Consider the following 16400-nt stretch of genomic DNA (forward strand, 5'->3'; position numbering starts at 1 on the left):
CACTGGGACCTACAGCAGAAAGGAAGGAACCATGCTTCCGCTAACCTTTCTCTCTCTCTCTCTCTCTCTCTCTCTCTCTCTCTCTCTCTCTCTCTCTCACACACACACACACACACACACACACACACACACACACACACACCACCCCCCCCCCCGCCACTTTTTAAAAAAATTATTTATTAGAGGGGAAGGGGATGAGAAAGTGGGAGAGAAGCATCAATGTGTGGTTGCCTCTGGCACAACCTCTACCTGGAGACCTGACCTGGCTGGCACCCAGACATGTGCCCTGACTGGGAATTGAACGGGCAACTCTTTGGTTCCCAGGCTGGCGCTTAATCCACTGAGCCACACCAGTCAGGGCAAATGTTCCAAAGATGAACACCTAACCTAAGGCATCAGGGCACTAATCAATTATAAATAGTAAGTAAAACAAAGTTACTGTAAATAACTTCAGGAAAGTCAGGTGACCTTTAGGTGGGCTTCTTAGATAATATTTCGGTGTTAACACTGAAAAGAAATATAATAATCTTTGAGCCTCATTTCCAAATTGAATGACTTTTTTCTTTTTAAACAGAACATATTATATATCTACTTTCGTTATGAGCACAGTACAGATACTGCTGAAACTAAGTTATTCTAATGGGGCCCAACCTGTAATCAAAACCATTGGATGCATGGGTGAGCCTTTTTTGAGCCACTGAGACAAGCAAGCAATATTTCTTGAGATGGGGAGGTGGGTTCTGTTTCTATACCACAGAGTAGTGGGGAGAGGAAGGGAAAGTATAAGGAAGAACTCCTAGGAAAATGCCCTTTATTTATTTGTTTGTTTGTTTGTTTGTTTGTTTTGTTTTTTAACTCTTTCAGTCTTCTAACTCAAAGGCAGTTTGAAAGGTGAGAATAGGTAGAAGAGAGCAACTAAAAGCCTCGGGCTTTGCAGCTGTCACTAAACTATGCATTAATAAATTCTGATAAATAAAAACCTCTTCCGGACAAAGAGGGTGTGTTTCCCAGAAAGAGGGAATGTGAAAAGCCTTTAAGGATTGTTCTTCAGTGTTCTGAAACAAGCCCTTTACCTCTTCCTCCACCTTCCTCTTCCCTCACTTCAATAAATAATAGTCCCATTTCCCCCAATTAAGAAACAATCATAGCCCTGGCTGGCGTAGCTCAGTGGATTGAGCGAGGGCTGTGAACCAAAGCATCGCAGGTTCAATTCCCAGTCAGGGCACATGCCTGGGTTGCAGGCCATGGTCCCCAGCAACTGCACATTGATGGTTCTCTCTCTCTCTCTCTCTCTCTCTCTCTCTCTCTCTCTCTCTCTCCCTCTCTCTCTCCCTCTCCCTCTCCCTCTCCCTCTCCCTCTCCCTCTCCCTCTCCCTCTCCCTCTCCCTCACTTCTTTCTCTAAAAATAAATAAAATCTTTAAAAAAAAAAAAGAAAGAAAGAAACAGTCATGAGCAAAAAGAGCTAACTTGGAACCTATGTATGTTACTAGGTATGTGAAGAATGAATTTAAAAAGTACCAAAGAAAGTCGGCAGAATTTCAGATAAAAAATATTCTCAGGGATGAGAGCCTCATCAGTCCCTGTGGCACAGGGTATCTGGAACTTACCTAGAGATCCACACTATCACTTGTATAGCTGGAAATTGAGGGAGAGGATAGTGACAGAGGGAGTCATGGTAGTAGGAAAGGTGTTAGCCCCACAATCTATATAAATTCCTCTTGGATCTTAATCTAAGTCCTGAACTGCACATACTTAAGGAAGATTTGATAGAGCTTAGTAGAAAACAACAGTTGGTAGGCTGGAAGAGTTGAGTAGAGAATGTAGTCTACCCAGTGCAAGGAAGATCAGAATTTGGAGTTTGAATCCCAACAAGACTTGGTAAAAACCTTGGGCCTTACTTTAATACCAAAGAAGATCCATGCTTTAGAACTTAAAAGACTTCCTTCCCCAGGACTAAGGAACTCACTTAGAAAATTAAGGAGAAATCCCAAATAGACTCTAGGATGTTTCTATGAAAGCACAAAACCAGTTTCACAAAATCAATATTTAGTTGGTTTTTATCCAATTAGAAATTTGCCTGCTAGAACAAAAATTAACACTTTAGGAAGATTAACTGATTAAAAAAATATATATATATATGAATTTGAATTCAGTTAAAATATATCTTTCTACAATATATGACTCACAATGTCTGTATATAATAAAAATTTATTAAGGCATATCAGTAAATAAGTTTTTGTTGTTGTTGTTTTTCTTTTTTAAGGAAAAGGACCCCCCCCTCCAAAAAAAAAGTCAGTAAATAAGAAAATATGCCATTAGTCATGAGAAATGGTAGTCAACAGAAACTGGTACTGAAATGATTCAGAAATTGGAATTAGGAAATAAAGACTTAAAAGCTAATGAAAATACATTTGAAGCTTTTAAGTAAAAGATAGAAAGTAAATACTATGGGGGAATCTCAGAGAGATGAAAACTAAAGTATCAAATGGAATTTGTAGAATAAAAATTATAGAATTGAAAAGTTCAGTATCCAAATACATTTACTATATTTAAGAGCAGATTGAAAGCTACATAAGAAAGGGTCAGTGAACATGACAGAAGGTCAGTAGAAATTCTTCAGTCCAAAGAATGGAACACTGAATGTAGAACTGTTCAGGAATGAACATAGTCTTGGGAAACATTAAGTATGTATAGTTGAGTGTCAGAAGGAGGAGAGGGAAAATAGTACAGGAAAAACTTTTTTGAGGACATAATGATTAGACATTTGAATAAGGTCAGTTTACAGATTCAGGAAATTTAGAGAATAGTAAATAGGAGAAACATTAAAAAGTGGTGAAAATCAGGTGAAGAAAATCTTGGAAGTAACCAGAGGAAAAGAAAGATACATTTCCTGGAATAGAGAACATTAATAAGGATTGGTAACTTTTTATCAGAAACTATGGAATGAGATGATATTTAAAATGGGAGGATTGTTACTCAACATTCTTTAACAGCAAAAACATGTTTTCTTTAAAAATTAAGGCAGTCATCTTCAGATAAAAGCTGAAAAAATTTGTTGGCAGAATATCCATTTAAACAGATTTCTTTATATTAAAGGCAAATAGTATCAATTGGAAACTCAGATCTATGGGGATTAAAAGCAAATATATTTTTTTTGTGAAGAGTAAGCATAGGAAAGCTATTGTGTGTATATTAATGTCAGTAAAATGGTTTTTAAGATTAAAAAAGGCATCAGAGGTACAGAAGGCATTTTATAGTGATAAGGAGATTGGTTAATAAAGAAGACAATCATAAAGGTGAATGCTTCAAACACATGAAGCACAAAATAATATGCAGCTAAAAGAATACAAATCTATAATCATCTTTGAAAAATTGAGCACTTCTCATTCATTGATGGAATGACTAAACAAAAAAATCCATGAAGATGTAAGAGATCCAAACAATACGACCACCCACCTAGATGGGATAGACTTTTCAATTAACCATACCTTTTGGAGCGTAAATATTAATGTATTTGATTCTTTAAGACTTTGTTTAGAGCAGTTTAAGCAGCAAAATTGAGGGGAAGATACAGAAATTTCTCACATATCTTCTGCCCCATACACACAGTCTCTCCCTCCCATTGTCAGCATTTCGCACCAGAATTCTACATTCGTTACAGTTGATGAACCTACATAGACACATCACAATCACCCAAAGTCTATAGTTTATATTACATCACTCTTAGTATTGAATTCTTTTTTTTTTTTTAAGGTTTTATTTACTTTTAGGAGAGAGGAGGGGAGGATGAAAGAGAGGGAGAGAAACATTAGTCGGTTGCTTTTCATACATGCCCTAACCAAGGAGTGAACCTGCAACTCAGGCATGTGTCCTGACCAGAAATCAATCTGGTGACCTTTTGCTTTTGCAGGATGAGACCCAACCAACTGAGCCACACTGATCAGGGTGGTGTTGAATTTTCATAACATATCTTCTCTCTTCCCTGAAGGGTCTTGGGTTAGAGTGTGGCTCTGTTCCTACCTATTTAGGGTTGGTAATTATTAAAGAAGTATAATGTATTTATAACAATGTTCAGACTGCAATACACACTTGGTAAAATCTCAGTGATGTTCCAGGCTACACTGTGTGTCTAGGAAGCACCTATCATCAGAAACCCAGGTATCTTCCCTTGAAAGTTTTGGATTCATCCCATAGGCATGCAGTAGAGTTTGGGGAAAAGAACTCTTGAGTTCTTTTAGTAGGGGGTGGGGTCAGGAAATGTAGCTTCATAGGAAGGATGTAGTTATGCTGTGTCCTATGGACTTCTTTGAAGGATGGTGTCAGGAGTGAGTTAAGCAGGGAGGGTGCTGTGTGTATAATGTAAAAATGACTTGAAAGAGCTTGGCATTGACTGCAAAAATTATGATGGAGTGTTGGATGATTGGGACAATTCATAAAGAATTTTGCTTTTATCTTAATGAGTTTATACTTTATCCCATAGGTGACAGGAAGCTATAGGCTAATACCAGATTTGTGTATGAAAATTTCCTTTTTTAATTAATGATGCATAAATATTTCCTTGTTCTTTTAAAAAATTGTTTATAAAAAATATTTTAGACTTAATAATAAGTTGTAAAAGTAGTACAGAGTCCCCACATAGCCTTCTCCCAACTTCCCCGTATTGTATAACAGCTTGCATAACATTGTACAATGATTAAAATTGGGAATGAATATTGATACAAGCTTAAACAGATTTTATTTGAATTTCAGTCTTTCTCACTAATGTTCCTGTTTGGTTCAAAACCCCTCATTGCTTTTAGCCGTCATATTTCTAAGTCTCCTCCAATCTGTGAGAGTTCCTTGGTCCTTGTCTTTCATGACCTGGACACAAGTTATTTTTGTCAGTTATTTTATATGATGTTTCTCAAATTGGAGTTGCTCAGTGTTTTTTCATTATTAGAGATTATACATTTTTTGTAGTAATACCATAGAAGTGATAACTGTGCTTCTCATTCTCAGTACACCATATTGGAGGTACATGATGTTGGAAGTGATAGCTTTTTTGGATACCTGCCAGGTTTTTCTGCTGTGGAATTAGTATTTTTCTCTTTGTAATGCATGACTGTCATGGGGAGATACTGTGTAATATTCTGTTGCTCATTATACTTTAATCTGCAGTTATATCATCCACAAGAGGTTTTTGCCTGCAACCATTATTACTGTCATGTTTACTAAATGGTGATTTTCTATTTTCTACATTTGTTAACTGGAATTCTGTTAGGAAGAGCTGTCTTTTCTCCCTTGTTTGTTTTGTTTGTTTATGTAGTCATTCGGTTGTTTATATCAGAATGGATTTGTGGATTTTTATTTTATGGATTATAATCTACTACTATTACTGTTTATTATTTAGTTGCTCCCATTGCGTCAGCCTTTGGCATCGGGACTTCCTTTAGATGGGCTCCTGTGTCCTTTCAACATGCTTCTCCGTTGTCTGCCTGCCTGCCTGCCTCCCCTCCCTCCCTCTTGTTTGTTTGTTTGTTTATAGCATTTGCTTCCTGGCACGCCAAGACGTTCAGGTTTATTTTGTATTTTACCTGCTCCAGCCTTTGATCCCCCCCCCCCCAGGGTTTTGAAAACAAGATCTGTGTACTTAGTTGTGCTTATTGCTACTTGGTATCAGACAAAGCTAGGAAGTAATATGTGTATACTAGTACACATATACACACATATCTATATTTCTTTATCTACCTATCTGTATATATGTTAAAAATCAAGAGTTCATACTAATACCAGATGCTTACGCCAGAGCCTTCCTCTTTTCTTATTGATACTTACCTGTTCAATCTGGTATCCCATAAGTTCTTTCATAATTGCCAACTCATACCCCTGTGAGAAATGTGTTTTCTAACCAGAGTACAATATTATGTACAGTATGTTAGCCCTATGGCGTATAGTCAAAATACTGTTTTCTGAAGTTATACTTAGGTTAGTTCTTTTCTTCCTCCTAACTGTCAGTGTGAGTATGTCATTGTTTTGTAATAGTTGCATTCTTTTGTTACGACAGTGTTCTACTTTTTGTGCCCCCTTCACAAAATAACAGAGATCACACGGTAGTTGATCTGTTGTTTATTTTTCATGTATGAGAAACATTACTATAGTTCACAGACTCTGAGCTAGCCAAAGGTGTCATTCCTATTACCCTGTTCCAATTTTTCCCTTCTTTCCATCCTGTTCCCACCTTCTGTGGACAGTCAGTTGCATTCCTTTCTAGATGATCCTTCCTATATTTCTTTTGAAGACTGGATTTGAAATTGAGGAGGTTTGTTTTGTTTTAGGAAAAGCATTACTTCTGTGGCTTTTAACAAATGACTTCATTATTTGTGCTTGTTTCTATTTGTAAAATAAACCTTGTTCTTTTACCCTTTCCTTACTTTGTGGATGTGATGGGGATAAGTGAAGAAGGGCTAGGGCTTTCTCAGAAGAAAAGCATGCTAAAAATGTAAGCTTTTGATTTCTCTTTTTAAACAATCCTAGGTGTAATCTTCCTACCATTGATTAAGCAGGAGCAACTTGCTTCTTGAAGTTTTGCAGTCACCAGGGACAGATGAGTGAATGGTGCGTGGGCCCTTTGAGAGTTCTGAGATAGAAAGTAGAGGGATAAATACTGGCTGGGAATGTTTGATCCACAGTATTAAAAAACACTGACTGACCAATCAGGACTTTTAAAATAAATTAATCTTTGGATAAATGGAGCAATAAAAATGTGTAAGACTGTTTTTGCAATTACTGTTTCTTAAGATTCCAGATGTGTATTTTCAGTGGTGTTGGTAAACCTAAATACTAGGTTTTAGTAGCCTTTGGACTTGGAACATCATTATGCTGATGGAAAATTTAAAAAATGAATAATTCAAAACTGTCTTCAGATAAATATTATCTAAATATAAAGGAAATTTCCTGGCTCGGTTGGTTGGGCATCATGCTGTGCTGTAAAGTGAAAGGTCTCCAGTTCAGTTCCTGGTAAGGGAACATGCCTGGGTTGCAGGCTGGTCCCCAGTTAGGGCATGTGCAATAGGCAGCCGATCAGTGTTTCTCACATCGATGTTTCTCCCCCTCTCTTTTCTCCCTCCCTCCCTGTCTCTAAAAATAAATGAATAAAAATTTTAAATATAAAGAAAATTTCAGAATAGTTTTACCTCTGTAATACTATGCTTGTCTTGTCATTATGTATGTATATATATTTTTAGTCAACATAAGTTGTATTTAAAATATTTGAATTTAGCCCTGTATTATTTTTTATCTTTTTAAATATTTTTTAGCATAAAGGAAGAAGAAATGTCCTTTATGATTATTTTTATATTCTTATTTGGTGTGGTCACAACTTAAAACTGTGCCTCATATGTTAAAAATTTATTTAGGTTATTGGTATCAATTGCAGTGACCAGCTTTGTTTATAAGATTTTAGAGGATGTGTTAATTGAGATTTTTAGGATTGAGTAAAATACTTTGTCAGAGGATATGGACATTTTTATAACTCTTGCTACTTAATATTACATTACTTTCCAAGAGGAAATTAGTATAGCATTTAAGGCAATGAGTATGCATACCAATTTACCACAATTTTGGCATCATTAACTAATGTAATTATTCAAGATATTTATAATACCTAACTAGAGGTACAGGGTATCTAAGAAGGAAGAAAGGACAATTTCCCAGTGTTCATTCATTATTAATATACTGGTATGTTTTATATGTTTATTCACTACTTTGATCTAACTTTCTGGATAATCTGTATTAAAATTTTTTAATTAGCTTCCCAGTCTCTTGTCCTTTCTTGATACTTGTCCACAACTGCTCTCAGGACTGCAAATCCTTTGTCTCCCTCCCATTTTACTCCCCACCTTGGGTGAAAAGATCAGAAAAGAAATTGAGCAATAATACAGGTAAATAGAATTTCAGCCTCAAAATATTGGCTTTCATATACACTGGTTGCAGGGAAAAGAACTTCAGAACACCCCCTGCCCCAAGTCATTTTGAGTGTATGGTGACAAGGATCCATAGTCATTTTGTGGTATTCCAGCAACTCCCAGAGCCAAGGGGTAATTGTATCTGTGGCTTTATTGCCTATACCTCGGAGACTCCATATGATTGACATTTCATGGATAACCCTATCTGTTCTAAGCCTATTAAAAATATAATTTATTTTGAAATATTGAAATTAAAACTTTCCAGCCCTAGGTGGTGTGGCTCAGTGGATTGAGTGCTGGCCTGTGCTGGTTTGATTCTCTGTCAGGGCACATCCCTGGGTTGTGGGCCAGGTCCCTGGTTGAGGGGAAGGGAGAGGCAACCGATCCATGTATCTCCCACACATCGATGTTTCTCTCCCTCCCTTCCCACCTCAAAAATAAATAAATAAAATCTTTTTTAAAAAAAGAAAGAAATTAAAACGTCACAGATTCTTTCCTTCTCCCTTTTTTCATTTTACTGTATTCTAAGCATGTGTTTGATTTGTGTGGTCCAAGTAGAGTGGGTCACTACCTGATAGCATTAGGCATTCATTAAGATTTTATTGATTTTTTAACAAATACACATATGTATTATTGAACAAATTATGGTTTTCTAGAAAGAGGCTTCCAGTATACCCTGTGAATTTAAGAAGAATTAAGCACATTTAAATTTCCTTATTTGTCTTAATACTGAACTTATATATTCTTAATCCTTAGTTGAAGATCTGGTTATTTACTATATAATTGTTCTGGTAAACTTCTGTTCCATTGAATCATTTAGGTCATTTCCCTCTCAGTAGGCACTTACTACTTTCAGTCTGCTAAATATTTTGGTTCCACACTCCCTTCTCCCCAGGCAAAAGCTAATTAATTGTTTTTCTTCAGTCATACAGGTTTTGTTTTTCAGGTTGGCCATCAGAAATTTGTAGGTGTTTTATTTAAAATGCAGTAGTGCTGTTTTTCATGCTGGGTGCTGTTAAATCTTGTTGATAGTGTATTATTTTTCTTGTCCTTATTCAGACCGAGTCTGTTTCTCAACCACTGGAAAACCATGGTGCCTCTGGTCATCCTTCAGAGTCATTATCTACCAAATCATGTGGAGCATTGAGACCTGTGAATGGAGTTATTAACAGGTGAGTTACCTTTTCTACTTATTATACACTCAGAGTAGGCTTGTAAAAGGTGCGTTTGGAGCTCCTAGTTACTCCTAGCTAGGACTAACCCTGGTTTAAAGAAGCAAAAACATCATCACTCAATAATATTGTACGTGTCTTCCACTGTAGCGACAATGTTTTAATTAGCGTGCTAATGTATTTCCCTTTCACTTACTGAGGCCTAAAATTGACTCATTGTGGAGAAATATGAAAGGTCCTAAATTATTATGAATCACTGTGTTTGTAGAATTTTCTCAGAAGTGTTTACATAAACTCCTCTATTCTGGAACACATTAAATACATAAAGACTGTGTTTTGTAAATCTGTATTTATGGAAGTTTAAAGAATCCTCTACAAATGAAAAATATATGCATTTCCCTAAAAGTCGATTTCTATAGGAGAACTGATTCTTAGGCAGCTCATTAACATTTGCAAAACTCATTGTTTTTTAATTCATGTTTCTATTGTAGAAGAGAACTTAAGTTGATTATTAGAGCCTAGGTTCACTTAATGACTCAATCAAGCACTTTGCAGACATGACAGAGGTAATGTCCACCAAGAGCCTTACAAATAAAAACAGGCACTGCACACATTGTTAGATTAGCAGACATGAGCATCAGAACATGTCTGCTAATCTTGTTCTGCTCCAGAATGCTTATTTTTGTCTCTGAACATTTGCAAGAAGAGGAGGTTGAACTAGCTTTGTTTCCTTGAGTCTTCTGAGAGTTGAATATTCTTCCTTCCTCTTATGTAGTCTTCAGCCTGTCTTGGCAGACCACATGCCAGGTGACAGCTCTGATGCTGAGGAACAATTACATAAAAAGCAACGACTGAATCTAGTTTCTTCATCAACTGATGGCACCTGTGTGGCAGCCCGAACACGTCCTGTACTGAGCTGTAAGAAACGGAGGCTTGTTCGACCCAACAGCATCGTTCCTCTTTCTAAGAAGGTCAGTACCAGTGAGACTTGGTCATTGTTAAACCATGAGCCAGATGCCCAGATAGAGGCATCCAGTCTTTTGCCAACTTTGGTTCATTTAGCTAGTGTTTTCCAAACTTGGCTAACCACCGAGATTTCCTGGGGAACTTTAAAAAATACTAAGCTCCTTAACTGTGTTTCCCAGAGATTCTCATTCTCTTGCTCTGGAGTTGGGCCTGGTAATTTTGTTTTTAACAAAAAACTCCTAGGTGACTCTTCGGTCAGGTTTGGAAACCATTGGCTTGAGCTTTTTAGTAGAAATGGGAGAGAGTGAGTTCAAATGCTGCCATCAGCATTGTGAAGAACAGTGGTGTCCCTTTTCACTTCTATTATCATCACTAAAAATGGAAATGTAGAGTGCTTTCCTTTAAATAAGAATCTCCATTAAAATTTATAAACTGGTGTTAGTAAATGAATGTTTACTAATCTCACAGAGAAAATGGAGATTGATTCACAACCACAGGAAACTAGCAGATTTGAATTTATTCCAAAACTAATGAAATAATACTCCAGTAAAATTAATGTCATGTAGTGGTTAAGAGAATTAACTTTGAAGAGGGTAAACTTAGGTTTGAAGTATGGCACTGCTACTCAGTAATTTTGTGATATGGGGCAAGCTAACACCTCCTTCCATCACTGCCATTCCCCACTCCACCCCCAGGCTCTGAGATGTCACAGGATTGTTTGAGAGTTAAATGAAGTATATGTAACTTGCTTATGGGTGTCTGACTCATAAGTTACTAGTACAAAGTGGCTGTTACTGTTATTAGTTGTTCATTCACTCATCTAAAAATACTTATTGAGCTTCCTATAATGAGCTAGCTAGATCTGTTCTGTATACTGAGAATACACTAAACAAAAACAGACAAAAACCTCATGAAATATTCTGTTGTATGAGACAGAAAATAAAACAATAAATGAAGTATACATGTGACCTCTAATGTTAAGTGCTGAGGGGAAAATGGAGCAGAGGAAAGGAATGAGGACCATCTGGTTGCTCAGATGGAATAAAGCCTGGAAGCATTCCAAGGCTTGCAGATAAGAAAGATAAGGAAGAGACTTAGAGGAATGGAGTTGACTAGTGAAGTAGAAGGAAAACTAAGGGAGTGTGGTATGTGGAAGGCAAATGAAGAAAGTGTTTTTTAGCCCTGGCCGGCTTGGTTGGAGCCCAGTTGTAGCTGTGTGGATGGTGTCGTCACCTTATCCTGTAGACTGGAAGGTTGCAGGTTTGATCCCTGCCCTTGTTGAGGTGTGTATAGGTGGCAACCAGTCGATGTTTCTCTCTCTCAAAGCAATGAAGAAAGGTCCTAGGGTATTTTTTGGTTTTGTTTTTTTAAGTTTTTCAGAGAGGAAGGATTGATCAGTCATCTGTTACATACTTCAGACAGGTCAAGTTAGATAAAGACAGAATTGACCACTGGATTTGGCGGGGGCCAAAGTTGTTGGAGACCAGTGTAGCAGTTTATTAGGGAGAGGAGAGTGAACTTCAGGTCAGAGTAAGTTAGGAGAGAATGGGAAGGAATGAACTGAGGAAACCATCATAGATAACACTATCAAAGAATGTTTCTATAAAGGTGAGCAGAGAAATAGCATGTTTGAAGGGGAATCTTAAGATAGAACTATTACAGTATGTTTGCTGGTAAGAAAAACTAATGATAAAAGAGAGGGGAGAGGAAGAGAATTGTTGGAACCATTAGTATCTGGATAGTGGCTTTTCAGTGTTTGGCTTACTGTGTTACAGTGTGTGTTTGGACTATAATGTTACCATGATCTTTTTTTTTTTTTTTTTTAAGGAAAAGTACTGTAAGTGAAAATTAACTATCAGCCTGTACCATTTCTCTCTCGTTTATTCCTCAGACTACCTGAACTACCAAATACCAGAAAAGAAAAGAATAAGATACTTGGCAGGTTTCTCATTGATATTTGAAGGTACACATACATTTTTCAGAGATAGTTGAGGCAAGGAGGAGACATACAAAGCATGCTGTAAAGACCCTTTGATTCTAATACCTGTTGCTAAAACAATCATCCTAACAGATGCAGAAGTAAGCTGCATGGGAAATAAGACAAAGAAATAAATTTAGTTTGGGACATAAACCATTTGCTCGTTACAGCAGAAATACTGGAGTTCTGCCAAAGTTGGAGACAAGGGCCATTCTCTCTATCTTGGTTGCTCAGCAATATGAGGGATTTTCACTGTGGAGCGAGCATGTTGCCTTTTATCATCTTGAGGTATTTGATTTGCCAAGAAAATTTGTTCAGCATTTTTTTTTGTTTGTTTAGTTCCCACTGTGTTCCCGGTCATCTGAGTTTCATTGGTGAACAAAAATCCTTGTCCTCATGTAGTTTACTTTTTGGTGCAGGGCTAGATAGCAAAGAAGTTAACCGATAAATCATTTTCTGATATTGGTAAGTGGCAGTGAGTTCACATTTACTGTAATAAGATTTGTTTTCAAGTTTCTAAAGAAAAAACCTTAATAATGGGAATTATTATTATTATTAATTCATACTACTTTTGTAATTCATTTCCCCCTCACCCTTCCACCCTCCAAAAAAATGGTGGGTACTAGTATAATTACCAGAGTTTAGAATGTAAAAAACAAATATTTAATGGCAATATTGTTGCTTACTTACATTCTAAATTACCTCTACTGCATTCCAGAGGCAAATATAAAACTCAGGCTAGGGAGCTCATTCAGTTACTCTTTTACCAGACTGTTATCTTAGTTGAATCATGGCTGGAGTTTTATTCTACCAAGTTTTATCAGCATTTTTGAAATTGGAATATAATAATTGAGACATACTTTTAATGTAGTAGCACGTGTTTTTGCCCCCTACAAGGCTGTTTTTATGTCAGTGGTATCTTAAAACGAGTGACTATGATACAAGTTTCAGTAAGAATACTTTGTTGAACATAAATGGAAATGGGACCTATTAGTAAATTATGAAAGGCTTTGAATGCCCAAACTGTTGATTTGGCTTTATCCCCTGATTTTAGAGAGTTTTAGAGTTTTGAGCAATGAAGTGCCATATGCTATTTTTGGGGGGCTAAATCTGCAGGTAGTGTATCTTGGAGTGTATTGGTACAAAAGAGATGAGGCAGAAAGACTAACAATTGTAATGCTGGAGGAAATAATAGTCTAGAGGCTCTACAGCACTGAAGATGCAATAGATTTTTAAAGTAATCTTAAAGAACCAATAGGGTGTCATAAATGAATATTAGAGTTAAGAGAACAGAGAGCTTTGAGAATGGGAAAGTGAGGTCATTTTCCATGGAAATCAGTAAATCTGGGGAGAACATGAGGTACTTTCCTGTATCATGGTTTTATGTAATATTAGGCATAATATTTGCCTATATTGTTTATTATATATTTCATCACTCTAAGGGTCTAATATGTTAGATGTTAGTAATTAGCTAAGCCAATGAAAAAACACTCAAGTGGGAAGTATTTATAATGTATCGTGTTTATTTTGTGGCCTGTTTCTATAAGGTAGATGTTTATGACTTAATCTAAAACATTAGTTGCTAAATAGTGAGATTTTAGATCAATGAAATTGTTTAAATAAATTTGAGACCAGTGTGTAGAGTTGCTTTTTATTTTGTCAAGTGAAGTTATTTTATAAACTGGATCATAGTACAGGTGGTATTTTTCACCCTGACTGGTGTGGGTCAGTGGATTGGGCATCCTGCAAACAGATGGTATTTTAAAAAGGATAAAATAACATGCCTTGAAATTTTGAAGTGGGACTTAAAACACTTCAAGTTCTTTTAAAATAGCATTTCTTATCAAATGGTTTGACAGTGTTCTGGCATGGCTTTCAAATTTTTATAGTCTGTTGGAGGAGTGAAATTATATAGGAGGGTTGCTTTGGGTTAAATTTTAAAGTTAGCTTCTATAGGATTCCCAGTGGTCCTCCACTTTTTTCTTGTATCACCCTTGAACATAGAGGACATTCTCTTAATGCTTAGAGCCATGATATTTGTGGTTGAGGACTGAAGAACTAAAAGATTATGAGTCAGTATCAAGTGAAAAATTTTATATCAAATGGGCTATGTTCTTTTTTGAATGGAGATTCTTATGATAGACTTTGGAGGCCCAACTTTTCAGTAGTAGTCTTTTGGGAAGGAGCAAGGGTGCCACGTGGAAAATTGAGTTCCTTAGAAATTAAAGCTGCTAAGAGTACTCAGAAATCACCCAGTGTTTAGAACACCAACCTCTAAACTTTTACGAAAGTGTTTTATATATGAAGTCAAGGTGTCAATCCTTGCTGCCTCTGAAGGCTGTAGGGAAGAATTCTTTCTTGCCACTTCCTGCTTCTAGTGATTGCCAGCAATTCTTAGCATTTCTTGGCTTGTGGTAGCATAACTTCTGTCTCTGCGTCTGTCTTCACATGATCATCCTCCTGTGTGTGTCTGTGTGTCTGCATTTTCACATGGTTTTGTAAGGACACCAGTCCTTGGATTTAAGGCCCACTCTAATCCAATATTTGTTAAATGATTTACAAATAAGGCCACATACTGTGGTTCTGGGTGGGATTGAGTTTTGGGCAGGACCTGGGGAGGGGACACTGTTTTACTCAGTATACTGGCCTTTGTTCATTGGTCCTTGTCTCTACTGCATATGATAGTTTAATCATTTTTTCAATTCTAAATCTGGAAGACAGGTTGGTAGGTACTATTCCCAATTCAATTCCTAGGTTTGCTCTGAAATAGTTGGACTTCCTTTACTGCCACTGCCAGTTTCCTTGGGCTCTTGTGAACCACTGAATTTATTTTATGAAGAACTTTAGGCCTCTGTATATGGAAAAACTTAACAGGTTTACCTGTCTCTTCCCCTAATATAATTTCTGTAAAGTATAAAGAATGAAGTAATAAACATCTATGTATATACCACCCTAAATGTTAATATCTTGACTTTTTTTTACTTTATGTGTATGGTTTTTTGTGGGGGGGGAGTCGATTTCATTTATTTTATTTTTAGAGAGAGGAAAAGGGATGGGGAAAGAGGAGAAACATCAGTGTGTGGTTGCCTCTTGTATCCCCCTACTGGGGACTTGGCCCCCAACCCAGGCATGTGCCCTAACTGGGGATTGAACTGGCGACCCTTTGGTTTGCAGCCCAGCACTCAGTCCACTGAGCCACACCACCTAGGGCCGCTTCATGTGTTTTTGGGTTTTTTTTGTTTGTTTGTTTTTGTTTTTGTTTTTGTTTTTAGATTTTTATTTTTAGAGAGAAGGAAGGGAGGGAGAAAGGGAGAGAAACATCAGTGTATGGTTGCCTCTCACGTGCCCCCACTGGGGACCTGGCCCATAACCCAGGCACATGCCCTGACCGGGAATTAAACCGGCGATCCCTTGGTTCGCAGCCTGTGCTCAATCCACTGAGCTACACCAGCCAGGGCATGTTTTTTTAATATATAAAAGAAAACTACAGATAAACAGTGTTTCTTTTATTTTCTCCCTCCTTTACTTGCCTCCTTCCCCACAGGCAACCACTGTCAAGAATTTGATATGTATACTCCCGGTTCGGGTTCTTATTTGTACTACATACATTTATGCATGAGCACAATGCAGTATTGTTTAGTTTAAAGTTTATATAAAACTGTATATAGATCCAGGCCAAGTTGCTCAGTTATAGCATCCTTACCCATTCTTACCCTTACACCAAGGTTGCAGATTCAATCCCTGGTCAGGGCACATACAAGAATCAACCAGTGAATGCATAAATAGGTGGATCAATGAAACGATGTTTCTCTCTCTCTTTCCTCCTCTCTTTACCCCTCTCCCCCTCCTCTCCCTCCCTCCCCATTCCCTTCCTCTCTCTCAAAATCAGTCAGTAAAAAAATTTTTTTAAAGATTTTATTTTTTTTTTTTAAGATTTTATTTATTTATTTTTAGAGAGGGAAGGGAGGGAGATAGAGAGAGAAAGAGAAACATCAATGTGTGGTTGCTGGGGTTAATGGCCTGCGACCCAGGCATGTACCCTGGCTGGGAATCGAACCTGCGACACTTTGGTTCGCAGCCCCCACGCTCAATCCACTGAGCTACTCCAGCCAGGGCAGTAAAAAAATTTTTTTAAAAACTGTATGTGTGTGTGTGTATATGTCATGACATACATGTTCTACTACTTTTTTTTTTTTAATCAATTGTGTTTTCAAGATCTCTGTTGATACATGTCATTTTCAGCTTTTTTAAAGTAGTCCACATTTCCTTTAAAAAGACATTGTTTGGGTGTGAATATATTCATGTCCTGTTTGTTGACTTCAAAGTTCTAAATTGAACAC

General features: G+C 37.0%; 1 protein-coding gene across 4 annotated transcripts in view; it reads left to right on the forward strand.

The window, feature by feature from the left end:
* Nucleotides 1–16400, forward strand: part of KANSL1 (KAT8 regulatory NSL complex subunit 1) — a 148531-nt gene that overhangs the window by 106242 nt on the left and 25889 nt on the right. For all 4 annotated transcript variants that reach the window (XM_045836021.1, XM_045836020.1, XM_045836019.1 and 1 more), the window contains 2 exons: nt 9004–9116; nt 9892–10087. In XM_045836021.1, coding sequence (XP_045691977.1) covers nt 9004–9116; nt 9892–10087 — 309 coding nt within the window. The remainder of the gene's footprint in view (nt 1–9003; nt 9117–9891; nt 10088–16400) is intronic.

This window comes from Phyllostomus hastatus, unplaced genomic scaffold (genome assembly GCF_019186645.2).
Source record: "Phyllostomus hastatus isolate PE091 unplaced genomic scaffold, TTU_PhHast_1.1 phas_contig_210, whole genome shotgun sequence".
Lineage (NCBI taxonomy): Eukaryota > Metazoa > Chordata > Mammalia > Chiroptera > Phyllostomidae > Phyllostomus > Phyllostomus hastatus.